At 40.8% G+C, this 26,166-nt stretch overlaps 1 protein-coding gene across 6 annotated transcripts in view; it reads right to left on the bottom strand.

The window, feature by feature from the left end:
* CDC14A (cell division cycle 14A) overlaps positions 1-24,037 on the bottom strand; it is a 171,267-nt gene extending 147,230 nt beyond the window's left edge. For 4 of the 6 annotated variants that reach the window (XM_010377242.2, XM_030935849.1, XM_010377241.1 and 1 more), the window contains exons 1-2: positions 23,501-24,037; positions 22,652-22,742 (exon numbers count right to left, since the gene is read on the bottom strand). In XM_010377242.2, coding sequence (XP_010375544.1) covers positions 22,652-22,742; positions 23,501-23,549 — 140 coding nt within the window. In that variant the 5' untranslated portion in view covers positions 23,550-24,037. Of the gene's footprint in view, positions 1-22,651; positions 22,743-23,500 lie in introns of those variants that run through there. The other 2 variants (XM_030935847.1, XM_030935846.1) reach the window with 2 other exon arrangements.
* Between the last annotated feature and the right edge of the window lie 2,129 nt (positions 24,038-26,166).

The raw sequence follows: 26,166 nt of genomic DNA, 5'->3' as shown, positions 1-26,166 counted from the left end.
TCGCACCACTGCACTCCAGCCTAGGCAACAAGAGTGAAACTCCATCTCAAAAAAAAAAAAAGGGAACTAATTGGACAGTTTTAAGTTCCACCTCCTTTTATCTGCCTGCCAGACCATTTAAGTAAACACACTAAAGAACAGGCAAGGAAAGAACCAACAGGAATATAATAAGTAGATGGCCTGTACTACTTGCTTTTATTTCTTTATCATATATTTTAGTCATAAACTTACTTGTGTACTTTGGATTCCAATTATTCCACTCAAACATAGCTCACAATTCTCAAGTATCTTAAATCCAGTGGTCTTTTTTCAGTTCGTTCTCCATGAACTTTCTGTATTATAAGACACACTGGCTCCTCCCACTCTCTTCATCCCCTAACAGCTCCAAGATACAGTCATCAATCTGTAGATCTCTCTTAGCCAACGTCATGAATTCAACTAACGACCCTAAGGAAAAGTGATGTCTCCTCCACTTGAGAGCCAATGTCAGTCTTCTCCATCTCGACTACCTGCTGGGTCCACCATCTACAGGCCCTTCCATCACCTGGAACTGAGAATATCTAAAACTCAACCCATCTTTCCTTCACATCAGCCCTCCAGACTGAAAAAACACTTTGCTTCTCCCAGTCACTCAGGCATTAAATCTCTCAATCACAATAGGCCAACAAATAAATATTTAATTCTGATATATCAAACAAGCTACTACTCTAATTCATCCCTTCCCTTTCTCTTCCTATTTTGCCAGCAGAAGTCCAGATCCTTTTCATCTCACACCTGTACTTTCTTTATATACTTTAAGTTCTAGGGTACATGTGCACAACACGCACGTTTGTTATATATGTATACATGTGCCATGTTGCTGTGCCACACCCATTAACCCGTCATTTACATTAGGTATATCTCCTAATGCTATCCTTCCCCTCTCCCCCCACCCCATGACAGGCCCCAGTGTGTGATGTTCCCCTTCCTGTGTCCAAGTGTTCTCACTGTTCAATTCCCACCTATGAGTGAGAACATGTGGTTTTGGTTTTCTGTCCTTGCAACAGTTTGCTGAGAATGATGGTTTCCAGTTTCATCCATGTCCCTACAAAGGACATGAACTCATCCTTTTTTGTGGCTGCATAGTATTCCATGGTGTATATGTGCCACATTTTCTTAATCCAGTCTATCATTGATGGACATTTGGGTTGGTTCCAAGTCTTTGCTATTGTGAAGAGTGCCACAATAAACATATGTGTGCATGTGTCTTTATAGCAGCATGATTTATAATCCTTTGGGTATATACCCAGTAATGGGATGGCTGGATCAAATGGTATTTCTAGTTCTAGATCCTTGAGGAATGGCCACACTGTCTTCCACAATGGTTGAACTAGTTTACAGTCCCACCAACAGTGTAAAAGTGTTCCTATTTCTCCATATCCTCTCCAGCACCTGTTGTTTCCTGACTTTTTAGTGATCGCCATCCAACTGGTGTGAGATGGTATTTCATTGTGGTTTTGATTTGCATTTCTCTGATGGCCAATGATGATGAGCATTTTTTCATGTGTCTGTTGGCTGCATAAATGTCTTCTTTTGAGAAATGCCTATACTTTTTAAAATCTCTCTCCCCTTCCTTTTCATCCTGTATTCCAAGAAAGACATTAGTCTTCATAAAGTCTCAGTTCTCACATATCCTCCCACTATTCAAAAATGTTTAATGGTTTCTTACTGCCTTTAGAATAACTCCTTGGCCCAGCAATCAAAGCCTTACACAACATTCCCTAGCTTCCAGGCTGGCCTTATCTCCTGAGAGGTCCCATAGGAAATCTTCATTCCAACAAACATGTCTATTCCTTATTCCTAAATATTCCATATGTATTCTTAATCTAAGCCTCTACTCACATTGATTTCCTTGTCTAGAGTGTCCTCCTTTTCTTTCTGCCATCCTCTACCTTGCTCAAAGTCCAGTGCAAATCCCACCTTCTCCATGAAGCCTTTCCAATCATCCTAGGGAACACTACTACCTTTCTCTCAAAGTTTTCAAAACCTACCATCTGAGTCATTCTTTTAGTCTACTACATATACTACCAAATATTGCAAATTATTTTAAGTGTTGATTCTACTTAATCAACTACAATGTTAGTCTCTCTGTCAGGGACTGTATCATATACTTATGATTAGAAGAATGTCCTACACATAATACAAAGCCAGAAACAAGTATTCATTATGAAATAGTTTGCTCATTAATGCTTTAAGTTCAAGTTAGTCTAGACCACAAATTTACTAAATATCAACATATTTCCAAAATGCATCCCAAAAGACCTTTGAATTAGTCATTTAATTTTTTTGCTGCCACCCAAATGACATTATCATAACTATGTCATTACATTACATAAAATCTGCCAATAGCCACTTGCCTTAGATAAATAAAGAATACTGAACTTGTATATTTTATCCCTATTAGGCAAGTCGGTAATATTTTGAAATTTACATTACAGGTGGCACCAAATTTAGCTGTCCCTGTACACAGGCTTCAAGAGAAGAACACAGAGATGCCAAAGAAAGAAAGCAGCAGTGATCTGAAATGAAAGTTCTAGACTCATTTCTTAAGTTCCCAGTGTAGTGTTGTAATGTAAATATAAACAAAATACCCACGAATCCAAAATGAACCATACCTATAATCCCTTTACTGACCAGTCCAAGACAAGTCAACAAAAACTAACTGAAAAGAACCAAAATGAAGAGTATAGGCATACCTCATTTTATTGCACTTCACTTTATCATGCTCACAGATAGTGCATTTTTTTACAAATTGAAGGACCGTGGCAACCCTGCATCAGGCAAGTCTATCAGTCCCATTTCTCCAACAGCATGTGCTCACTTCATGTCTCTACTTCACATTTTGGTAACTCTCACAATATTCTAAATTTTCATTATTATTGTATCTGTTATGATGGTCAGTGATCTTTGATGCTACTACTGTAATTGTTTTGGGTCTCCACAAACTGTACCCAAATAAGATGGCAAACTTAATTGATAAATGTCACATGTGTTCCGACTGCTTCGCCAACTAGCCATTCCCCCATCTCTCTCCCTCTCCTTGGACCTCCCTATTCCCTGAGACACAGCAATATCAAAATTAGGCCAATTAATAACCCTATAATGGCCTCTCAGTGTTCAAGTAAAAGGAAAAGTTGCACATGGTTCACTTTAAATCAAAAGGTAGAAATGATTAAACTTAGTGAAGAAGGTGTATTGAAAGCCAAGATAGGCCAAAAGCTAGGCCTCTTGATCCAAACAGCCAAACTGTGAATGTAAAGAAAAAGTTCTTGAAGGAAATTAATAGTGCTACCTCAGGGAACATATGAATGATATGAAAACAAAATACCTTTATTGCTAATATGGAGAAAGTTTTAGTGATCTGAACAGAAGATGAAACCAGCCACAACATTCCCTTAAGCCAAAACCTCATCCAAAGCAAGGCCCTAATTATCTTCAATTCTATGAAGGCTGAGAGGTAAGGAAGCTGCAGAATAAAAGTATGAAGTTAGCAGAGGTTGGTTCATAAGGTTTAAGATTTATGGGAGGAGGTCAACATATTAACATTCAAAGGAGTTTGGAAGATGTTGATTCCAACCCTCATGAGTAACACTGAGGGATTTCAGATGTCAGTGATGGAAGTAACTGCAGATGTAGTGGAAATGGCAAGATAACCATAATTAGAAGTAGAGCCTAATTGCTGAATTCTCATAATAAAACTTGAATGAGGAGTTGCTTCTCATTGAACTTTATCATGTTCACACCTTTTGCTCATGAATGAGCAAAGAAACTGGTTTCTTAAGATGGAATGTACTCCTGTTCAAGATGCTGTGAATATTGTTGAAATGACAACAAAAAATTTAGAATGTTACACATACTTAGTCGATAAAGTAGCAGCAAGGTTTGAGAGGAATAACTCCTATTTTGAAAGCTCTACTTTGAGTTAAACACTATCAAATAGCATCTCATGCTACAGAAAAATTTTTCATGAAAGGAAGAGTCAGTCAATATGGCAAATTTCACTGCTGTCTTATTTTAAGAAATCGCCACAGCCACCCCAACCTTCAGCAACCACCACCCTGATCACTCAGCAACCGTCACACTGGGGCAAGACCCTCCACCAGCAAGAAGATTACAACTTGCTAAAGGCTCAGATGATCATTAGCATTTTTTAGCAATAAAGTATTTTTAGTTAAGGTATATACATTTCTTTCTTAGACACAATCCTATTACACACTTAATAGACCACAATATAGTATAAACAAAACTTTTATATGTACTGAGAAACCAAAAAAACTTGTGTGACTTGCTTTATTGTAGTATTTGCTTTATTGCAGTGGTCTAGAACCAAACCTGCAATATCTCTATGGTATGCCTGTGTATAAATATGCACCTACCAGTATTGATTAAGGTAACCTTTTTTCTATATAAGAGATTTTCTTACCCTTAGGTTAATCGAAGCAAAACTTTTGACTAATATACCTTGTTTTTCTACTTGAATATGAATATTGACACTGGTAGAATTTAAAGTTAAATTTGGGATTTTTAGCTATGGTTATTTCAGCTTTTTAAATTCACTTTGAGCAAATTTTGAGAAAGCAAAAATAATTCAAGTTATCCACAAAAATCCTCAACAAACCAAATCCAGTAGCACCTCAAAAAGTTTATGCATCACAACGAAGTAGGCTTCATTCCTGGAATGCAAGGTTGGTTCAGCATATGCAAACCAATAAATGTGATGCACCACATTAACAGAATTAAAATTTTTAAAATGTGATCATCTCAAAGACACAAAAAAAGCTTTTGATAAAATCCAACATCCGTTCGTGATAAAAAACCTTAACAAACTGGGCATCAAAGGAACATACCTCAAAATAATAAGAGCCAACTATAACAAACCCACAACCAACATCATACTGAATGAACAAAAGTTGGAAGCATTCCCTTTAAGAACTGAAGTAAGACAAGGATGCCCACTCTTACCATTCCTATTTAACATAGTACTAGAAGTCCTAGCCAGGGCAAGCAACCAAAGAAAACATAAAAGGCATTCAAATAGGGAAATAAGTCAAACTATCTCTTTTCACTGACAATATAATGATATACCTAGAAAATCCTAATGACTCTGCCAAAAGACTCCTGGAACTGATAAACAACTTCAATAAGGTTTCAGGATACAAAATCAATGTACAAAAATCAGTAGCATTTCCATACACCAATAATATTCAAGCTAAGAGCCAAATCAAAAATGTAATCCCAGTTACAATACCTCAAAAGAACTAAAATACCTAGGGATACATCTAACCAAGATGAAAGATCTCTGCAAGGAGAACTACAAAACACTGCTAAAAGAAGTTATAGACAACACAAATGAAAAAACATTCCATGCTCATGTTATTGGAAGAAACAATATGGTTAAAATCACTATATTGCCCAAAGCAATCTACAGTTTCAACAGTATTCCTATTATAATACCAATATCATTTTTCACAGAATTAGGAAAAAAAACTATTCTAAAATTCATATGGAACCGAAATAAGGCCAAATAGCCAAAGTAATAAGCAAAAACAACAAACCCGGAGGTATCGCATTACCCAAATTAAAACTCTAGTCTAAGGCTATAATAACCAAAACAGCATGGTACTGGTCAAAAACAGACACATAGAACAATGGATCATTATAGAGAACCCCGAAATAAACCTGCACACCTACAGCCATCTGATCTTCAACAAAATCAACAGAAATAAGCAATAGGGAAAGACCTTCCTATTCAATAAATGGTGCTGGGATAGCTGGCTAGACAAATGCAAAAGAATGAAACTGGTCTCCTATCTATCACCATACACAAAAATTAACTCAAGATAGATTAAAGATTTAAATGTAAGATCTCAAACTAAATATCCCAGAAGAGGCCAGGAGCCGTGGCTCATGCTTATTAAACAGCATTTTGGGAGGCCAAAGTGGGAGGACTGCTTGAGCTCAGGAGTTTGAGACTAGCCTGGGCAACAAAGGGAGACTCCACCCCTACAAAAAAAAAAACTTTAGGCTAGGCGCAGTGGCTCATGCCTGTAATCCCAACACTCTGAGAGGCTGAGGCAGGCCGATCACTTGACCCTAGGAGTTCGAGACCAGCCTGGGCAACATAGCAAAACCCCATCTCTACCAAAAAAATATAAAAATTAGCTGGATGTGGTAGTGTAGGCCTGTAGTCCCAGGTGCTTGGGACGTAGAGGCAGGAGAATTGCTTGAGCGTGGGAGGTCGAGGCTGCAGTGACTTCTGATGGTGCCACTGCACTCCAACCTGGGTGACAAAATGAGACCCTGTCTCCAAAAAAAAAATTTTTTTTTAATTAGCCAGATGTGGTGGCATACACCTATAGTCCTAGCTACTTGGGAGGCTGAGGCAGGAGGATCACTTGAGCGCAGAAGGTCAAGGTTGCAGGGAGCCATGATCATGCCATAGCACTCCAACTTAGGTGACAAAGCAAGACCTTGTCTCAAAAAAAAAAAAGGGGGAGAATTTTACAAGAAAATCTAGGAAACACCATTCTAAATATCAGCCTCAGGAAAGAATTTATGACTAAGTCCTAAAAAGCAAACATTGACAAGTGGGACCTAATTAAAGAGCTTCTGAATAGCAAAATAAACTATCAACAGAGTAAACAGACAACATGCAGAAGGGGGAAAAATATTTGCGAACTATGTATCTGACAAAGGTCTAATATCTAGAATCCATAAGGAATTTAACAGTTGAACAAGCAAAAAATAGTCCCATTAAAAAATAAGCAAAAGACATGAACAGACATGTCTCAAAAGAAGAAATACAAGCACCTAATATATGAAAAAATGATCAACATCACCAATCATCAGAGAAACACCAATCAAAACCACAATGAGACACCATCTCACACCAGTCAGAATGGCTACTGTTAAAAAGTCAACCCAGCAATCCCAGCAATCCCATTACTGGGTATATATCCGAAAGAAAAGAAATCATTCCACCTTCGCAGCAACATGGATGCTGCTGGAGGCTATTATCCTAAATGAATTAATGCAGGAACAGAAAACCAAATACTGCATGTTCTCATTTATAAGTGGGAAGTGCATAACTGAGTACTCACGGACAAAAAGATGACAACAATAGATATGAAGGAGTACTGAAGTGGGGAGGGAAAAAGGGAGTAAAGTGTTGAAAAACTAACTATTGGGAACTATGCTCACTACCTGGGTGACAGGATCATTTATACCCCAAACCTTAGCATCACAAAATATGCTTGTATACAAACCTGCACATATACTCCTGAATCTAAAATAAAAGTTGAAATTTTTTAAAAAAGAATTCAAGTCATCAAATTCTAGTTTCATACTAATCATTACAAACCAACCTCAATCTCAAATTCAAAGATGTACAATTTCTAACAATCAGAATGGCTTAGCCACGTGTACTTTTGAAAGCAATGTGGTTCACATATGAACCTATTTCACCAAACACCAGGAAATAAAATTGGTATACTACAATAACACAGGAGAAAGTAAATCAAATACAAACATCATCCTTAAGTTGATCTGTACTCTCCAACATGGTAGCCACTAGTCATGGCTATTTAAATTTAAATTAACTAAGGTGAAACAAATTAAAAATTCTTCAATTATTTCAAATGTGTTCAAAAGCCACATGTAGCTAATGGTTACAGAATTCAACAATGATCTGCACTGATGGACAATACTGATCAAGATGAAAAGACATATCAAAATAACTATAAAAGATAAAAGAAATGACCAAGTACCATAAACGAAGTATAGATAAAATGTTTGAAGACAATATCCTTTCCCTACAAGGGCCCAATTATTTCCCAACAGTGAGATTAGGCCCTGGTAATTTTTACCCTGTTTTGTTCAAGAGGGTCATATTTCCAAAAAACCAGTTGGAACTTAGAACAGGAGAGAATGGAAAAATAGGTGAGGATCTAGTTCCCACCCTCCTTCACTGTCTCTCAAAAAGACAGGCTGTTTTAAGAACAGGCTGCTATCCAAAGATAGCAACAATGAAGTAGTTATGCCTCTTTTTTGGCAAGAGTCTCAGGTTAAAGGTAGAAAAACAATAAGCAATCCAAACCCAGAGGACTTCCCACCCCACAGTATGTTGAAACTCAGTGGGCCAGTCTTCATATCCCACAAAAAAATGGATGAGCTTCAAGTTACACTAAAAAAATTCAGTCAAAAGTTTTGCACAACCAAGAATAATTTTGAACAAGTCTTCAAAAGTCAGAATTGTCACAGAGAAATATAAAGCCAACAAGCTCTATCTTATCTTAAGGTCATTTGATACAATACACTAATAAAACCATTTATGTATTTAAAATAATATAGTTTTACACATATAGTTTTCAAGCTTACTATTAATAAATATATTTTTTAATGCCAAGATCATTGAAAAATTGCTGATAGTTGTTCACACCATGCTGGGTTATCACCAACTTTGGTATAATGAAATACTGTTAATAAAGAAGACATATTCCAACAACATGCTCCTTTGTAAGAACTTTCTTCACCAGAGTTGAGGGAAAAATGAAAACATACTAATAATACATACTATTAGCTAGAGGGAAATTCAATATAAAAATTAATTGATAATCAATTAAAATGAGTCAAATGTGCTAGAAAGTAAAACTACATCTATTTGGGCAGCTTAGAACAAAAGCAGGGTGGAAGAGGAGAAATGGAAGGTCATCAACCCGGGGATAGTGAAAAGGGAGGAGATGGTAGAAATAAGCGCTTCAGAGACTATTCAGAAATCTGAGGGTTGAGTGCGCTCCTAAACTTGAAGTTAATGACAATGGACAGAGTCTTCTCCACCCTGGCATTTCCTAGGAAAAGGCCTCCAGAGCCACAGCCAAGCAAGGGTCCCCACTTTGTCTTGGCAGAGGGGAGGAGTCTCTTGGTCTCATGTGGCCAGGGAAAAACATGGACATTTTATTATTTGAGAGTACCCATGGCTTCATCTCCAAATGAATGAACAAACGAACAAATGATTCTCTCCACCTATTTGCAGATTTCTTCTAAGAAGGTTGGCAAATTATTAGTCAAGGCCTAGAATGAAACTCATGAACTATTAAGTGAAAATCGGTCCATCCATCTTTTATTCACTAAGTGTAAATAGCTAAAATCAAACCCTTTTCTGTTTTGACAGGAAAGAAACTAAAAGAATTGGAGCATTTGGAGTCATGCAAGTGAAGGAGGAAGGAGGTTCATCTCCTTACCAGGAGAACAAAGAAACAGGAGCCCAAGTATCACAGCAAACGTTCACAAGGGTAGGATCACCCACCACCCCACAGGTGCTGGTCCTACAAATTTGAAGGGACATAGAAGCTAGGCCTAGAAGCCTTGCTGTCATACTCAACATGTGTATCTCTTCTCACAAGATTTATGAAGTTTATGATGTACCATTATTTTGTCTTCGGTTTTTCTAATAAACTATAATTTAAGTGAATCAATTCCCAGAGGAATCATTGTTTGAAGTATTGTTATACCTTATTCTATACATTAGAAGCTTCCTGTGAAAATTCCCAACTCCTCAGCAAAAAGATAAGCTACATTCTAAGAATTACCCATTTATTCTACAAGATTTATGACTACCTATTCTAAGCAAGGCATTACAAGTTAGCATATTCATCACAGAGTACTTGCAATACAAAAAAAATTAACTGCTTTAAAAATAGGATGAATAAATTCTATCAGATCATTATAAGGCATGCCAACCTTTCAATGTTTTACCAGCACTGCTGACATTTTTTTCTCTTCATTCACTTGCTCACTCAAATAGTTACTAAAAGCCTATTGGTCACCAGTCCCTATCCACAAGGAGCTCACTATCTACTGAGAAGACAGGTAAAGATATTATTACAATGTGATAAATGCTAAGATAGCGGTATCCTCCAAAACACAATGAGATCGTGTGTGTATGTGTGCGTGCATGTGTGTGCATGTGTGTGTGTAAAATTTTGTTGAAACTGATGAGCAATGCCTCTGGGCTACACATTACCTAACAGTTTCCCTATCACTAGAATACTATCTGCACCCCTCCAGTCAGATGATAAAGTTTCTGTATGAGATGTGATCATTATGGCTGAATTCATAACGATCACATTTTAAAAAGGTCCTGAAGCACAATGAATACCAACCTCAGATGAGGGCACTAGTCTTTTTGCTCAAGCCCTTTAGCACAACCACCCACAGTCACACTGATGCCAACTTCTTGGGGAAGAGTGGCTGCACATCTAACAAGCTTCCCACGCACGAAGCAGTCTCATGTAGAACTAAAGATCACTGGGTGCCAAAAGGTCCAGTCCCAATTTGGTCACTCAATGTCCCTAAGCTGGTGTCGCAGCCTCTCTGGGACTCCACATCCTCATCTATCAAATGAAGCCACTGAATTAGATGGCTCCTAACGTTCTTTCCAGCTCTTATGTAACATCATATATCACAGTTCTAGCGATTATACAGAGTCTACAGAGTCTACGACTCTAGTTATCCTTATTGGACAAACCCATTCAACTGTTCAAATGTTTCTCAAGGTCTACTTGTCCTATTTGATGTACTCTGTTCTATCTGTCCTCTCAGTGCATTGGGTCTGGGTACAGAAGACATTTCCCTTAGGGTGTCTCCTCTTTGGGGAAGGAAAAGAACACAGCTTCTTCCCTGAAATTCACTGTTTTCTGCACAGCCAGAAAGCAAACCCACAGACTAGAAAGCAGCTACATGTATTAGGAAACTTGACATCCATATTACTTACTCCTCTGCAAGAAGTTTGACATTTGTTGAGATAATAAAGGAAGGAGAGAACTCCAATATCAACTATTAATCCTGTCCCTTGAGGTATTGTCCAGGTTTCTAAGAAAGTTCAGGTTTACAACACCAGAGTGTAAGGAACCATTCTCCACTTATTACCGTCTTAACCCGAGGCAAATACCAGTCAGGTCAGGTGTCAGCTGCTGTTTCTGTAAAATGGGTGAGTGCTTTCACTTCGCCTTAAAGTCAAACAACAGACCAGATGGTATCAAGAACCCTTTCAGTATCGGGGTCTGTAATTCTAACATCCCTCGTTAGAGAAACTCAATTAATAAAAACTCCCTTCGAGACTCAGATTAATGAAAACAAAAGACTTCTTCAGGAATGCACTGGGAAAATTAAAATTCACTCCCACAGAAACATTCTCAGCAGTATAAATTAACCCCATTATTCAAAGGCTAGTACTGAAGGCAGGAGAGCTATACAGCCAGTACATGCAAAGCTTTGTTAGAAAACAGAATGATGAGTGATTCTCCCATACATAAAAGGCTAACCCTCACATTTCATAAAGTGACTGAGGCTCTTAAAAGGAAAATAATTACTCTAAAAGTTGTGGTGAGGATCACAGGGCCGGGGGCAACGGATCATGCCTGTAACCCCAGCACTTTGGGAGGCCGAGGCAGGTGGATCACGAGGTCAAGAGATTGAGACCCTCCTGGTGAACATGGTGAAACTCTGTCTCTACTAAAAAAACAAAATACAAAAATTAGCTGGGCATGGTGGCATGCACCTGTAGTCCCAGCTACTCGGGAGTCTGAGGCAGGAGAATCACTTGAACCTGGGAGGCAGAGGTTGCAGTAAGCTGAGATTGCACCACTGCACTCCAGCCTGGCAAACACAGCAAGACTCCATCTCAAAAATAAAAAATAAAAATGATGATCATCCATAATGATGAAGTCTGTGTATGACCGAAAAAAAGTAAATTGCGATCAATAAATTATTTTGTGTGTGTGACAGGGTCTTGATCTGTCACCCAGGCTGAGTGCAGTGGCACGCTCATGGCTCACTGAAGCCTCGACCCCCTGAGCTCAAGTGATCCTCCCACCTCAGCCTCCAGAGGAGCTGGGACTACAGGCATGTGGAACATGCCTGGCTAATTTTTGTATTTTTTGTAGAGGCAGGGTTTCAGCATGTTGCTCAAGCGATCTGCCCACCTTGGCCTCCTAAAGCGTGGAATTACAGGCGTGAGCCACTGGGCCTGGCCAGTAAAATTCCTTAAGAAGGTAGAAATGTATATTCATTTTAGAAGGGTTTCCATAAATTATTTAAAGTATAAAACTTTGGTATTTCAGAATGTAATTTTCCAATTCTCTGTAGAAGTTGTCTCACTGAAATGCCACATTTCCAGACACACAAAACTGAACAAATGTATTAAAGTACATCAATCATGGGGACCAAATTTGAAATAAACTACCTTTTCCGGTTCCCAAAAGAAAACTAAATTTTATTAAAAAAAAAAAAAAAGTCTAAACTGGCAAATTCTTCAATTTGTCACTGGGATATGAACATATTTAAGACCAAAAAATTAAATTAACAACAAAGGAGATATCTTATTCAAATTTACAGTTTACACAAAGTATTTCTTATAAAGGAATTCACTGTCAAAAACAAATAATTGTGATGATTTACCAGATGTTTTTGATATAGGAGTTAAAAAGAAATTACTCAGGCAGGTAGTGAGGGTACGGGAGACCTCAGTAAGGTTTTCCTTTTAATGAAAAGCAGACGTAAAATCATTTTCTCTTCTAACAAAGAGCAGCCTATAAAATAGAGCTGCACGTAAACAAGCAAGCTGGAAACTTGCACAGGTGAATGTCGGCAGTTGTGCCAGTAGGAATATTACTATCTGGGACTAAGCATGTTCAAAATGGCAGCTCCATCTTCTCTTTTTGCCAGCCACATGTACAGTGAGCAGCAGACAAGATGGCACTGGCCGAGTGGAAAGTCCACTTGCATAATGAGATTGGGGTGGGGTGACCAACCTTCCCCGCCCACTACGTAAACGTCACACCTGGTTGAACCAATCTATGGGCCCTATGTAAATCAGACACCGCTTGCCCAAGCCAGACTATAAAACCTGTTGCGGTCAGCTGCAGACCCGTCTTTCCCTTTTGGACTCCTCTGTCTCACGAGAGAGAGAGAGCTGCTCTCCTCTCTCCTTTCTTCTGCCTAGTAAACTTTCTGCTCCTTAACCCACTCACGTGTCCCTATTGTTAATCTTCCTGGGTGAGATATGGGAATGCCACATATTTTGAATAAATAGAGCAATATTTTTGATGACTCTCAATCTACATAAAATTCTTTAGTGCTTCTGGAAGTATTTCGTTGATTAAAACAAACCACTTTTTTTTAAGTAAATTGAAACTAAAGCTTTAAAAAGAATTATTCACAGCTCTACTTTGCCTCAGTAATGTGAATTGGAACAACTTAAAATGACAAGACATTTTAAGTTAAATGAAACAACCAAAATGACCAAAGAGAGGAAAATGTTCAATACAGTATGGTATATCCTTTCCCTGAAATCTTATTAATATAGAGACATTTATGGTGATTTTGAAAAATGGCATTGGTTTACAATGCTCATGTATGATTTAAAAATATTAGCATTTAAAACTGCATATACAAAATTATGCCAATTAAAAATTTATAGCACTGTAGCTTTGAATTTCTTCATTGTAGAAAAGCAATATTCTTTGAAAAATTTAAAAAAAAAATCTCTCTAAGACACAATAAATTTCACAATTAAGTATAAAAAATTCAGCTCAAATCACAAAGCCAGAAAGGAACTTGAGATCAGTTGTGCCACTTACCTCCCCACATTTTAAATATCCAGGACAGGCACGGTCTATTTTCTGCTTAAAGATCACAAAAGACAAAGACTCCATTATAATGATCCCCTTTTTACTTCCTATCTCCAATCCTCAAAGCAAAACAGAATAGCAAAAAGGCAGTTTCCTTCTGATTTACATACCTCCCTTATTTAAAGGTTCACTCTCTCCCAGTCACCCAAGCCAGAAACTTTGAATTGAACTTTGCTTCCTCCTCCCTACCCTCATCTGGTCAGTCCCAAATCCAGTCAGTCGGTTCTTTCTAGCCTCTCCCCATCTGGCCTTTCTGTTCCCCACTGCTACAACCCTAATCCAATTCTGCCATAGCCTAACTGACCCCACCTTCGAGCGATGGCAGCACTCGTCCTAAAGTAGAGCCCTGGTCACTCTCTGCCATTTACAAGCAAGCACAACTTACTGACATCCAAACAGTTTTCCACAATCCAGTCCCCAACTAAGTGACTGCTGCTGTGACCTGTCACTCCTCTCCACTCAAATATTATTACACCTCCTCTAATAGAATCTTGCTATTCCCAAACACTTCTTGTGCCTTTTCTCCGGACTCTGCCTGAAATCTTTTTCTTTCCTTTCTTCCTCATTCACTCACTCACTCATTCATTCATTCAACTAAAATTACTAGAGCCCCATATCTACGCCAGGCACAGTGCTAGGTGTTGGGACATAATGGTGAGCAAAAACAGGTAGTACTGGTCTTCAGAGAGATCATAAAATGTACTCTTTGCTATTATACACCCTTCAAAAACTAGCTCAGTTCTTATCACCCTGGGTAGCAATAATCTCTTCCTTTCTTGAACTCCTAACACATACATTTGCAGTTTTGGTCATGTATTATCCTGTACTGTATGTGTTTCCACTTCATTCTTTACATATACAAATCTCCAAAGCATTAGCGCAGTGTTCTGCATCAAAATCTATCCCATCTAAATACTAAGTTTCTTGTATAGCAATTTTCAACCACTTATGAAATTTTAAGTTATGCTTTTCACTTCCCATAAAAATGTGTCAAGAGTTTTGTAAGGCTTTTTTGTGTTTTTGTTTTTCAGGTTTTTGTTCTTGTTTTTGTTTTTTGGTGTTTTTGTTTTTGTTTTTGTTTTTGTTTTTAAGCACAAAGGTGTACTGAGCTGTGGCTAAGTAAAAGTCATTTACTTCTGGCTTGGGAATGTGTTTATGAACTTACAAATGAGAACATCTGATGTCTTAGGAATCTACTTCAAACAAAATAATGAAGCCGCCCTGTGGTGACCTGGCCAGAAAGAACTTGGAAGGCTGACAGCTCCCCACTGGGATCTCCTGCAGCCCACTTGGAGCTCTCTCTCAGGCTGCATGATTACGACTACCCCTGTTAAGATAACTCGCCTTAGCACCTTGGCTAAATTTCATGTTTTCACAGCCTTATCTCAAGCAAACTGAAAGAATGGAGTAATAATTTATCATTATGAAGATTAGAGAGCAACTCTACACCGAATGCCTAAGAGGTCGAAACAGCAGATATTTAAATAAGTCAGTATCTAGAAGGTAAATTTGATTCCCCTGGATTACAGAATTAAGAACTGTGGGCCAGGCGCGGTGGCTCATGCCTGTAATCCCAGCATTTTGGGAGGCCGCGGCAGGCAGATCATTTAAGGCCAGGAGTTCAAGACCAGCCTGGCCCACATGGTGAAACCCTGTCTCTACAAAAAATACAAAAATTAGCGAGGCATGGTGGCATGCACCCATAATCCCAGCTATCTGGGAGGCTGAGGTGGATGAATCGCTTGAACCCAGGAGGTGGAGGTTGCAGTGAGCCGAGATTGCCCCACTGCACCCCAGCCTGGGTGACAGAGCAAGACTGTCTCAAAAAAAAAAAAAAAAAGAACTAACTGTGAATGTACACAGATATATCTACTTCCTCTTAACATATACTACATGATAACATTGGCTGTCATATGTTCAAAACAGAAGGTGAAAAAGGCTAGGCACGGTGGTTCACGCCCGTAATCCCAGCACTTTGGGAGGCTGAGGCAGGCAGTTCATGAGGTCAGGAGATCAAGACTATCCTGGCCAACATGGTGAAACCCCATCTCTTCTAAAAATACAAAAAAAAAAAAAAAAAAAATAGCTGGGTGTGGTCATGCGTGCCTGTAATCCCAGCTACTCAGGAAGCTGAGGCACGAGGATCGGTTGAACCCAGGAGGCGGAGGTTGTAGTGAGCCGAGATCACACCACTGCACTCCAGCCTGGGCAACAGAGCGAGACTCCAACTCAAAAAAAAAAAAGAAGGTGAAAAAAAGCAGCCCTGAACAATTTTACTTTTCCAAGGTTTGGATGAAGAGAAGAAAAAGGGGGGAAGAAACTATAAACTACCATCTTTTAAAAACTAAACAGTTTTCTGAGGGTTTTTTTGGAGAATACCATAAAAAAAAAAAAAAAAAATTCACGTTAAGTTACACCAGGTAAGCAGCCAGAACATTTCACCAGAGAGTCTACAAAAGCAGTTATCTTAGGCTTATAAAAACTGGGCTTCTTTCGTTTTCACATGTCCTACTATTAACTCAATTTCTTTCCTCTCTTTCTTTTTGGTAGTGCACTGATAGGAAAAAAAAAAAAAAAAAAAAAGGCAAAATTACACCCCCCAAAAGTGAAATTACAAAGAAAAATTTTTAAATTACCACCACACATTACCAGATAGGAGCTGGTCATAGTTTGTGCATATACTGTCAGTGGCACATTTCCCCCAAGAGCTGTCACCACCCAAGTTAGAGGGATCAAGTCTGTCAGGAAGGGGCAAAGGTGTCCCATACCCTCCCCATTGGCCTCAGTCTCAGGCCAACTGGGAAATGCCTGGACTCCAGGGCGGACTGCCTCTGGCTTACATCCCTGCTCTGCCTTACCACCTCAGTGACCTTAGGCAATATACTTCCTTTTCTGGGCCTCTGTTTCCTCCTTTGTTAAGTAGTGATAATAACAGCATCTAACTCCTAGGCTTGTTCTGAGGATTGAGTTAATGTGTGTAAACCACTTAGAACACTGCCTGGCACAAGGCTATACGTGTTAGCTGCTGCTGCTGCTGCTGCTGCTGCTGCTGCTGCTGCTGCTGCTGTTGCTGCTGTTGCTGCTGTTGCTGCTATGGCTTTATTATTATTATTCCCACAATGAAATTTGTCTCGAGATTCAACCAAATCTCCTCTTCTGTCTACATCATAATAATTTATAATGAGAACTGAGGTTCTAAATGATGACCGTAAGACTCTATAAGATCATATATATGTGTATGTGTGTATATGCTTAAGTGGCATTCAAACTTCCATTAAATTATCCTACTTGCTACACATTTAATTTGAAATAAAAATTTAAAAACCAAAAAGGTTTCTCCTGACCTGCCTCTAACCTAAATACTCATTCCCACAAATATTTCTAGGCAACAGTAGTTTTTCCATACTTCTCTCAAAAATGTTCTATGTTCACATTTTAACTCAAAACTATGCTATAGACAAGATAAAAGAAATCATTTTTCTATAAATTATTTATCCAAAACTTCCTGGATACATTAATATCAGGCTGCTTTAATTAAGTTTAAATGAAAATTGAATGTTTTAAATTATTTAAATCTTCCATTTAGCTAATTATTTCTCATTAGAGGCTGCTCATTCTTAACATGCTAAAACATTTGGTGAAATCCTTTAAGTCACTTCAGAAACTGCTTAAAATTCAGTCCCTAGAGTTTCTCCCTAAAGAGCTCTTTCCTGTATTTTCAATACCTTTCCTTCACAACTCAAAAAGAGAAGAAATGACAATGGACAGGCTGAAAATGAAGACCCTATACACTATCCTTCCCAGCAAACTAGCTTTCTATGCCATTAACATCCAACCCTATACCCATGACCAGCACTAGGAGGGGCACACAGATGTCATAACAATTAATGTATTTGATTTCACTAACTTTTTGGCCACACAAAAAGTGAGCCAAGTTAGTAAAAGTAAGTGTTGACATGCACACGTATGTTTATTGCGGCCCTATTCACAATAGCAAAGACTTGGAATCAACCCAAATGTCCACCAATGATAGACTGGATTAAGAAAATGTGGCACATATACACCATGGAATACTATGCAGCCATAAAAAATGATGAGTTCATGTCCTTTGTAGGGACGTGGATGAAGCTGGAAACCATCATTCTCAGCAAACTATCACAAGGACAGAAAACCAAATACCGCATGTTCTCACTCATAGGTGGGAATTGAACAATGAGAACACTTGGACACAGGAAGGCGAACATCACACACACCGGGGCCTGTTGTGGGGTGGGGGGAGGGGGAAGGGATAGCATTAGGAGATATACCTAATATAAACGACGAGTTAATGGGTACAGCACACACCAACATGGCACATGTATACATACGTAACAAACCTGCACATTGTGCACATGTACCCTAGAACTTAAAGTATAATTTAAAAAAATTTAAAAAAGTAAGTGTCTATTTGGATTACGAGGCCCAATTCCAATACCAAAGAACAAGCCTTTCCAGGGAGTTGTGTGTTATTTGTAGTTTAATCAAATGCAGATAAATCTTCTTTGAAAGGCTCCCTTTTTGTGGAGTTATTTTTGTACCACTAGTGTGTTAGCCTATACTCTGATTTTAACTCTGACCTGTGAAATCATAACCCAAGGACAAAGTATGATTTCTTATCATCCTCATTTTATTAAATCTGCTCAGGCATTTATAGTAATAAGTTCTGTTTTAAAAAATCAAGCAGATAATTCAAACGTTCACTCTTAATACCCCTACCTCGTGAGGCCACCTCATTAAATTTTCTCCACCAGCATCTCAGAAGGTTGACATTTCATCATGGAATGCTGTCCTCCTTTCATAACTAAAGAAACATCTGCACAAAACACAGCTGTGCCCAAAATATCCACAGCCTAATATTTAAAGAGTCTACTTCCCGATTCAAAAACAATCGCTTCTAAGGTGATAATTTAGCCAGAAAAGCAGCATTTCTTTTTTTTTTTTTTTTTTTTTTTTTTTTTAAGAGATGGGGTCTCACTATGTTGCTCAGGCTGGCAGGCTGGCTTTTCAGTTCAACTGCGGGCCTCAAGCAATCCTGTCACCTCAGCCTCAAGAGTAGCTGGGACTACAAGCACACCCAGCTGGAAAAGCAGCATTTAATTTAAACATTCAGCAAATAATTACACAGTACAAAGTCCTGTGTGATAATGAATATAAATATATTCCTCTCCTCAGAGACATGCATATTATGATGTGACAGTCAAGATCTTTCTCGCCGTAGGACATCCTCCAGACAGAGCCCAGGTTACTAGAGGTCCTTCTAGGGGCTTTGCAGTCTCTCTCATTCTATACTTCCCCAACATGGAGCTGACGAGATGGAGTCAGTCCTTCTCCCTTTCTCCTCTCCCCTTCAGTGTTTGTCCACCTCTTTGTTGCATACTTCCACCTTCCCTTGCTCCTCTCATCCTGGCCCTACCTGTGAAATACAGACCTTGAGGCCTTCTCTATCTTCCCAGAAATCGCATCATTCTCTCAGCTTTATTGTCTCTTTGGGAAAATTACCAAATTTAAGAACCTCAAATATACGTGATATCTAACAGTGACATAAATATCCCTTAAATTTCTTAAATTCAGTCTGACCAAAATGGAATGCCTGATCTTCCCACCAAAGCCAATTATTCCACCCTCCTTCCTTATTTCAGTTAAGAGCTCCAGCAGGCTCACCACAACCCAAGCCATCTTAAGGACTTCTTTGACTCCCCTTTTTCCTCAGCACCCCTCCACCCCACCCTCCTGTGTTGCCAGGTTACATGGCTTAAGATCCCTTCTGTCCATCACCATTGTTACCATCCTAATCCAGGTACTTGTTTCTTCCTCCTGAATTTTTTTTTTTTTTTTTTAAGACAGAATCTTGCTCTGTAGCCCAGGCTGGAGTGCAGTGGTGCGATCTCAGCTCACTGCAACCTCCGCCTCCCGGGTCCTGGTTCCCAGGTCCTGGTTTAAGCAATTCTGCATCAGCCTCTGGAGTTGCTGGGATTATAGGAATGTGCCACCATGCCCAGCTAATTTTTGTATTTTTAGTAGAGATGGGGTTTCACCACATTGGCCAGGCTGGTCTTGAATTCCTGGCCTCGTGATCCACCCACCTCGGCCTCCCAAATTGCTGTGATTACAGGCGAGGGCCACCATTCCTGATCCCCTCTGAATTTTTTTAAGTGGGCTCTTATCTCCTCAACAACCCATCTTAAGTGATGCTACTGTATTAATTTTTTGAGAAGGATATATGTCCTCTGCAACTAGATGACTTGGTTTCAAACTCCAGCTATGCTACTTTTACTTCTGTGACCTTGGGCAAGTGACCCAGCCTCTCTATGCCTTTTTTGTACAATAAGGATAATAGTGCCTGCCTCATAGAATTGTTGTGAAAACAAAATGAATTAATAGTTATGAGCACCTAGAACAGTATATGGCATACATTTAAATGCTCAATAAATGATTCCCATTATTTGTAATTAGCACAGATCAAGTCATACCATGGCTGCCCCAAATCCCTCAAGAGTCCCATGGTGTACCAAAGAAACGGCAGGTCTCTCAGCCTGACATTCAGTCTGTCCCCAGCCAACCTTTCAACTTCACATTCTCCATCCCCTACATGTTCCCTGAATACACACCAGGAAAACTGGAAGACTTACTGTTCCCTGAACACACGTCCCAAGGCTCTCCCCTCCTCACACTTGCTGTTTTCTAAGATCCCTCCTCTCACATCTCTGCCTGATAAGACCTTGTCTATCCTTCAAGTCAATCTTAACTCTTCCACGAAGCCTTTGCTGAACCCCTCCACCAGATGTGCCCCCACCCCCCTATGAATTCCTCTCCTGGCATAGAGATTGTACTTCTCTTTTGGCAGATATCTTTCCTATACCTCAAACTGCAGTCCTGTTATTTTCCCTACAGGCTTGGAGCTCTTCGAAGGTAACATGTGCATTCAACATTGTTTTATTCTCTGCATCACCTAGCATCATGCAATATGTCGGGGTAACAAAAAAGATGGAGTTGGAGGTTTCAGAGCCACAGCCATTACTGTGGCACAGAAGGGTAAGTTCAAACTAAGAAAAGTACACACTCTGCTCAGGCTGGAGTCCTCATCATATTTCAAATGTCAATTCAAACTCACAATATAAATTGGATGGTTTCTCCAGCAAGTCTTTCCTTGTAAAATACCAGAAAAACAGTAGACTATAAGAGAAATGTGATTTGTAGGCCTATCCCAAAATACCAACATGAAAATCACATTAAACATTTTCCTCATCTATCAATATTAAAATCAAAAAGCCATCACGCAGTGTTTAGTTGGCTTAATTTTCTGCTAGATCTATCACCTAGCAATCCCAAGAGAAGTGACTCAGATCTCCATGGCTAGAGCTCATTCAATGACATATTAACATATTAACAACCTCTGGCATGTGAGTTACTATAGAATTGAACATAATGACATATACACCATCCCCACTCTCAGACTCATGAGAGACCCCCAAACCCTAAAATCACAAAAACACAGGCACAACAATGCACATTCCCAACAACAGAGTGAACACTCAATAAACACTGCTGGCAGTGACATCATCCAGGTACACAGCCGCACATAACTCCATTCTGTCTAGAAGCAGAGCTGTAATCTGACACCAGAGACTCAGACCTCTTTGCCTCAGCAACTCTGGGCATTCATGAGCAGCAGCAAAGGGCTCTTTCATTCCCACTCTTACTTTAGCCATTGAAGAAGCATCCTCCTCCCAGCACCACTAAGAGAAACGTTGCAGACCTCAATTTCAAGAACCTCTATGATGAAGTGACAAAGATTGTTTTCCCCCAAATAAAAGATATGCTGTTGAAGGTCCAGAACACTCACTCTTCGAAGACCTGGTAGTACCCACAAATCCTTAGGCAGAACTGCCAATAACCTTTCTAACAACACAAGTCCAAGGAAGCTAATAATGATTCATTTAACTATGTTCATTTATCTGCACATTTGGTAAAGATAACAAGAAAGAAAATTTAAACATTTAAAACAGAATATATTAGACTCCTCTGAAACACCAGCTCTTTTCATAAAAGTATATAACCAAGTCAATTCAGCCTTATTTCTTATTATCTGATACTTATATTGAATAAAGATTTATCTCTGTTCAATTAATGTTTTGCTATACCTAAAGTATTAAGATATCTTTTTCCTGTAGATTAGTGGTCTTTTACAGGAAACAGTTCCCTACTTTTATTTTACACTCTCAAATCCTAATCCCACAGAAGCAAAGTAGTCAAAGAAAATAAATCAGGACAGCTACATCATTTCATCAGAAGCAAAGAAAATAATATCAAAAAGTTTGGGGTACCCAAATTAAAAAATCAATAATATGTCAGATAAAATGTTAGTCATAGATGTGACTCTGATACAGCTCCCTGCAGTTAATGTGTCCCACTTTCTGAAAAAAAGCTGCACAAACAAAAACATCCTGAGACAGAAGAGAAGCTTTGTAAACTATAAAGCTCAAGCACCTGTAATACATGCACTGCCCTGTACCCTACGGACACTCCATAAATACTTAGTGACTGATTCCCAGGCCAATTACAGAGTCTGGCAATGATAGTGTGTCTCCCTGGTCCTACTCTGAGGAGTGTTAGGAATCTCCAGTTGCTGTTTGCTGTGGTGGTAGGAAGAACTAAAACAGAGAGATGTCTGGAAGAACTAAAACAGATAGATGTCTAAAAGAACTGAGGTGTTGAAAGGTTCCAATTCCATCAATTTTCCCTGAACTTCTCCCCACGTACCTGAGCCTTAAAACATTGGTATTGTTAGTCGAATCACTGGGGGAAAATGAATAGAAGTGCAAAGTGTTTCCTCGTCAAAGAACAAGCTGAATGGCCAAGAGAAAAAAAGCAAAACAGAAACTTACTTTTCATAGACCAGCTCCTCATCGATGGAGAAATAGTGGGTATTTACTGTGCTTTTTGGTCTATTCCTTAAAGTAGCAAAATATAACCGATCTGAAAGACAAGTTTAAAAGACAGAAAAAACATATGAGAAGTAGGGAAGTGGAAGTGAAGGGGGGTGATAACATACGAAGGATCCAATTTAAAGACCCCATCAACACGTGGAATTCTTGCAGAAACCTCATCTCTCCCAAAAAGCTAGAGACTCAAGAGCACAACAGTTAGGCATGAGGAAGACCTGACAGAGGAACTCAGCGGAGTGCAGAGCACCCACATTTCCCTTGTTTCAGGCCAGCGGAGTAGCCAGGAGAGGGGGGTACCCGCAGAACTGGAGGTGCAAGTTTGGTTCCCAAATCTCCAGACCTCAGCAGCTGCGAGAAGGGGAAGAAAGAGGTGAGCCTCCCCCATGCGGCTTCGGAGATTTGAAAAAGAGGAAGGGAGAGAGACTTAGGGGGTGTAGTTGGGGGTGTCCCGAAAACCGAAGTCTGCGATGGTGAAGTAAAGGCGACCGGTGAGCAACCGGAGCAGGCTCCCCATGAGCTGCTGAGTGCCGGAGTCCGGGCAGAAGCCGGTGCTGTCCCATTACGAGGCCGAGAAGCCATCCGAGGGAACTGCAGAGGGAGCAAGGGACACAAGAAAGAGAAGCCGGAAGCAGGGGGTCCTCGGAGAAAGGAGAGTCCCGAGAGGGGACGAGAGCGCGCGCAGCGGCTGCAGGACACTGGCAGCCTCAGGAGAAGGTGGGGACAGTGGCGCGGGAAGTGAAGAGTTGGGGGCAAAAGAGCGTTGGAAGATGCGGGGCGGCTGCTCCTCACCTTTCATGAACTCACAAGCCCCGATTAGTTCCCCTGACTCCGCTGCCATCTTAAGCGAGATACGCACTGGGGAGGGCTGGGTCGTGGCCAGCTGAGGTCACTCGCCTCCGGGGGCTTCCCCACTGCCCAGGAGCCAGGAAGCTCACAGTCCCGAACACCAAGCCTGGCCGAGGGAGGCAGCAGGCGCCGAAGGCGGAGGCGGCTTCGGGGTCAGCGCGCTGGGCGCCCCGGGGACATTCCGAGGGGAACCCGAGCCCGCTCCGCGCGGGGCGCACACGCCCCTGGCTGTGGCCGCTCCTATTTGGACCTGGCTGCTGCAGCTGCTGCTCCGCAGTCGCCGCGCCTGGGAAACGCAGACCAGCTCTCACGGCAGGGCAATATCTTCCCCCGGCTTCCAAAGTGATCATGGAGGAGGAGACGTCTGGTCTCGATCGCGCCCGTGGCTACTCGAGCGGCAGCCGGCAGGACTTCAGTGCCCGCGGGCTGGCAGCAGCTGCTCCGGCTCCTCCTTCGCCACCTCCTTTCAGCAGTTACTCTTCCTCCTCCTCCTCCCCCTGGGTCCGCCCCCAGACCTTCCTCCCCGCCCTCCCTCAGCCCCCTCCACTTTCAGGACTCCGCAGCCATCCCTTAAAGGGACAGCCCGGCTCCTTTCTCCGCAGCAGCCCCAGTTACCAGGCACCCTGCGGGTCACTAGGAGCCGGTTGCTAAGGCTTTGTTGCCGTCCACCAATTGCTGTTCAGGAAATGGGGCTCTCGGCCCAGGGGAGCGGGCGGGGCCTCTAGGCCAGAAACTTATGAATGAAACGGCGGGGTTGGAAGTGGACATCGCCAAGGGCGCTGTCGCGGCCTGGGAGGCTAGGATGCGCCGGCGCCCCCTTTCTTTTCGGCACCCACTAAGTCTTGTCCCACTCGAGATTTCTTTTTTCTCTCTCTCTCATTCTCTTTCTCGCCCACTCACCCATGCTCTTCTAAACTCTTGCAGCGCGCGCGCGCACACACACACACACACTCGTAAAAACCTCAGATCTCCGTGCCCTGCCTCGCCTCTAGCTAACATTTCAACCACCCCCCACGCCCAACACTGAGGGGGTCTGCATCTTTATAAAAAATACAATTGAAAAAGAAGCCCCAGCTCCTAGCTCGCAGTACATGTATTGGTATCTTCTACACATACCAGACTCTGACATAACTTGTACTTTGTTCTCATGGGAAAACAAGTTTCCCATCTGGTTCTCCGCGCCCTCTCAACTGGGCCGCCACTGTGAGCGCAAAAGCATCACAAATGCCTAATCTTTACAGAGCTCGGGTCCCGGAGGGGCGGGGCGAGACCGCAGAGCAAGCCTGGGCGGGGGCGGAGGGAATAGGCGAGAGAGGAGAGTCCATTGGTCCAAGGAGAAGGTTAACACAAAGGAATTTCTTTACATAGTCTCAGCTGAAGCGTTCCAGGCAGGAGTCCCGCTAAAAGAGGCCCTTGACTTGTCTCTGCGAGGTTCCAGGTACTGTTTGAACAACTTGAACGCTGGGCGTCCTACGGCTGTGCCTAATCAGCGTGCAGTCCCTTCCATACGAAAATGGCGCTACAGACCCACTATCCGAAGAGCATGCGCTCTGAGTGCTCTCTCCAGAAACAGCAAGAAACTTGTGGCAGCCTTTTCCTTAGCAGTCGCGTGTTGACCTCTAGGGAGAAAGGGAGCGCACCCGTGCAGAGCTGACCGAGGGAGCGAGCCCTTCGAGGGTCAATTCCAGTTTTTGTTAGTGGGTTTTTTTTTAATGTGTGTTTTCTTTGTTTGAGACAGTGTCTCGCCCTATCACCCAGGCTGGAGTGCGGTGGCCCAATCTCTGCTCACTGCAACCTCCACCTCTCGGGTTCAAGCGATTCTCGTGCCTCAGCCTCCCAAATTGTTGGGTCTACAGGCTTGCCCAACCACGCCCGGCTAATTTTTGTATTTTTTGTAGAGACCGGGTTTTGCCATGTTGGCCATGGTCTTCAACTCCTGAGTACAAGCAATCCGCCCTGCCTTGGCCTTCCACAGCACTGGGATTACAGGCTGAGCCACAGCGCCCGGCCTCAGATTATTTTATTGAAAAAAAAAACAAACTAGTATTTCTTATATGAAAGACAGAGAAAAACAAAGTATATGAATAAGTATATGAATCTTTCAATAAACTTACCCACTTTGTTTAAAAGGCTAAATAAATCCAAAGATTCTGATTTAAAATTCTTCCAGAATCTAAATTCAAATTCCCCAACAATTTTTCATGAGTTTTGTGTTAGAAAAAGGGCATTAGAAATAGAAGTTAGAGTTCTCATCCAATTCATAAACTTTTAATTTCACAAAGTAAATAGTCTAATGAAAAGAACTCCAATCTACACTTTCGGTGAAGCCAGATATAATTGAACACCCTCTTGTTATTTTCCAAAATGAATTTACAAAAATCTTTTTTATATAACTCTCCTGCTTAAAATTTTGATCATGAGGAATGAATTATCACCTAACAAATACAAGTCCTTAAGTTCAAATGAAAATGTTTATTTTTCCTTAGCATATTTACAAAGATAATAAAACTCTGTATGTAATGCTTTTTTAAATATTGCTTGGGGCTGGGCATGGTGGCTCACACCTATAATTACAGCACTTTGGAAGGCCAAGGCCAAGGCCTGCGGAT

Source organism: Rhinopithecus roxellana, chromosome 8 (assembly GCF_007565055.1).
Source record: "Rhinopithecus roxellana isolate Shanxi Qingling chromosome 8, ASM756505v1, whole genome shotgun sequence".
NCBI lineage: Eukaryota > Metazoa > Chordata > Mammalia > Primates > Cercopithecidae > Rhinopithecus > Rhinopithecus roxellana.
The sequence above is the reverse complement of the archived record's forward strand: the minus strand, read 5'-3'. Positions and strand labels throughout refer to the sequence as shown.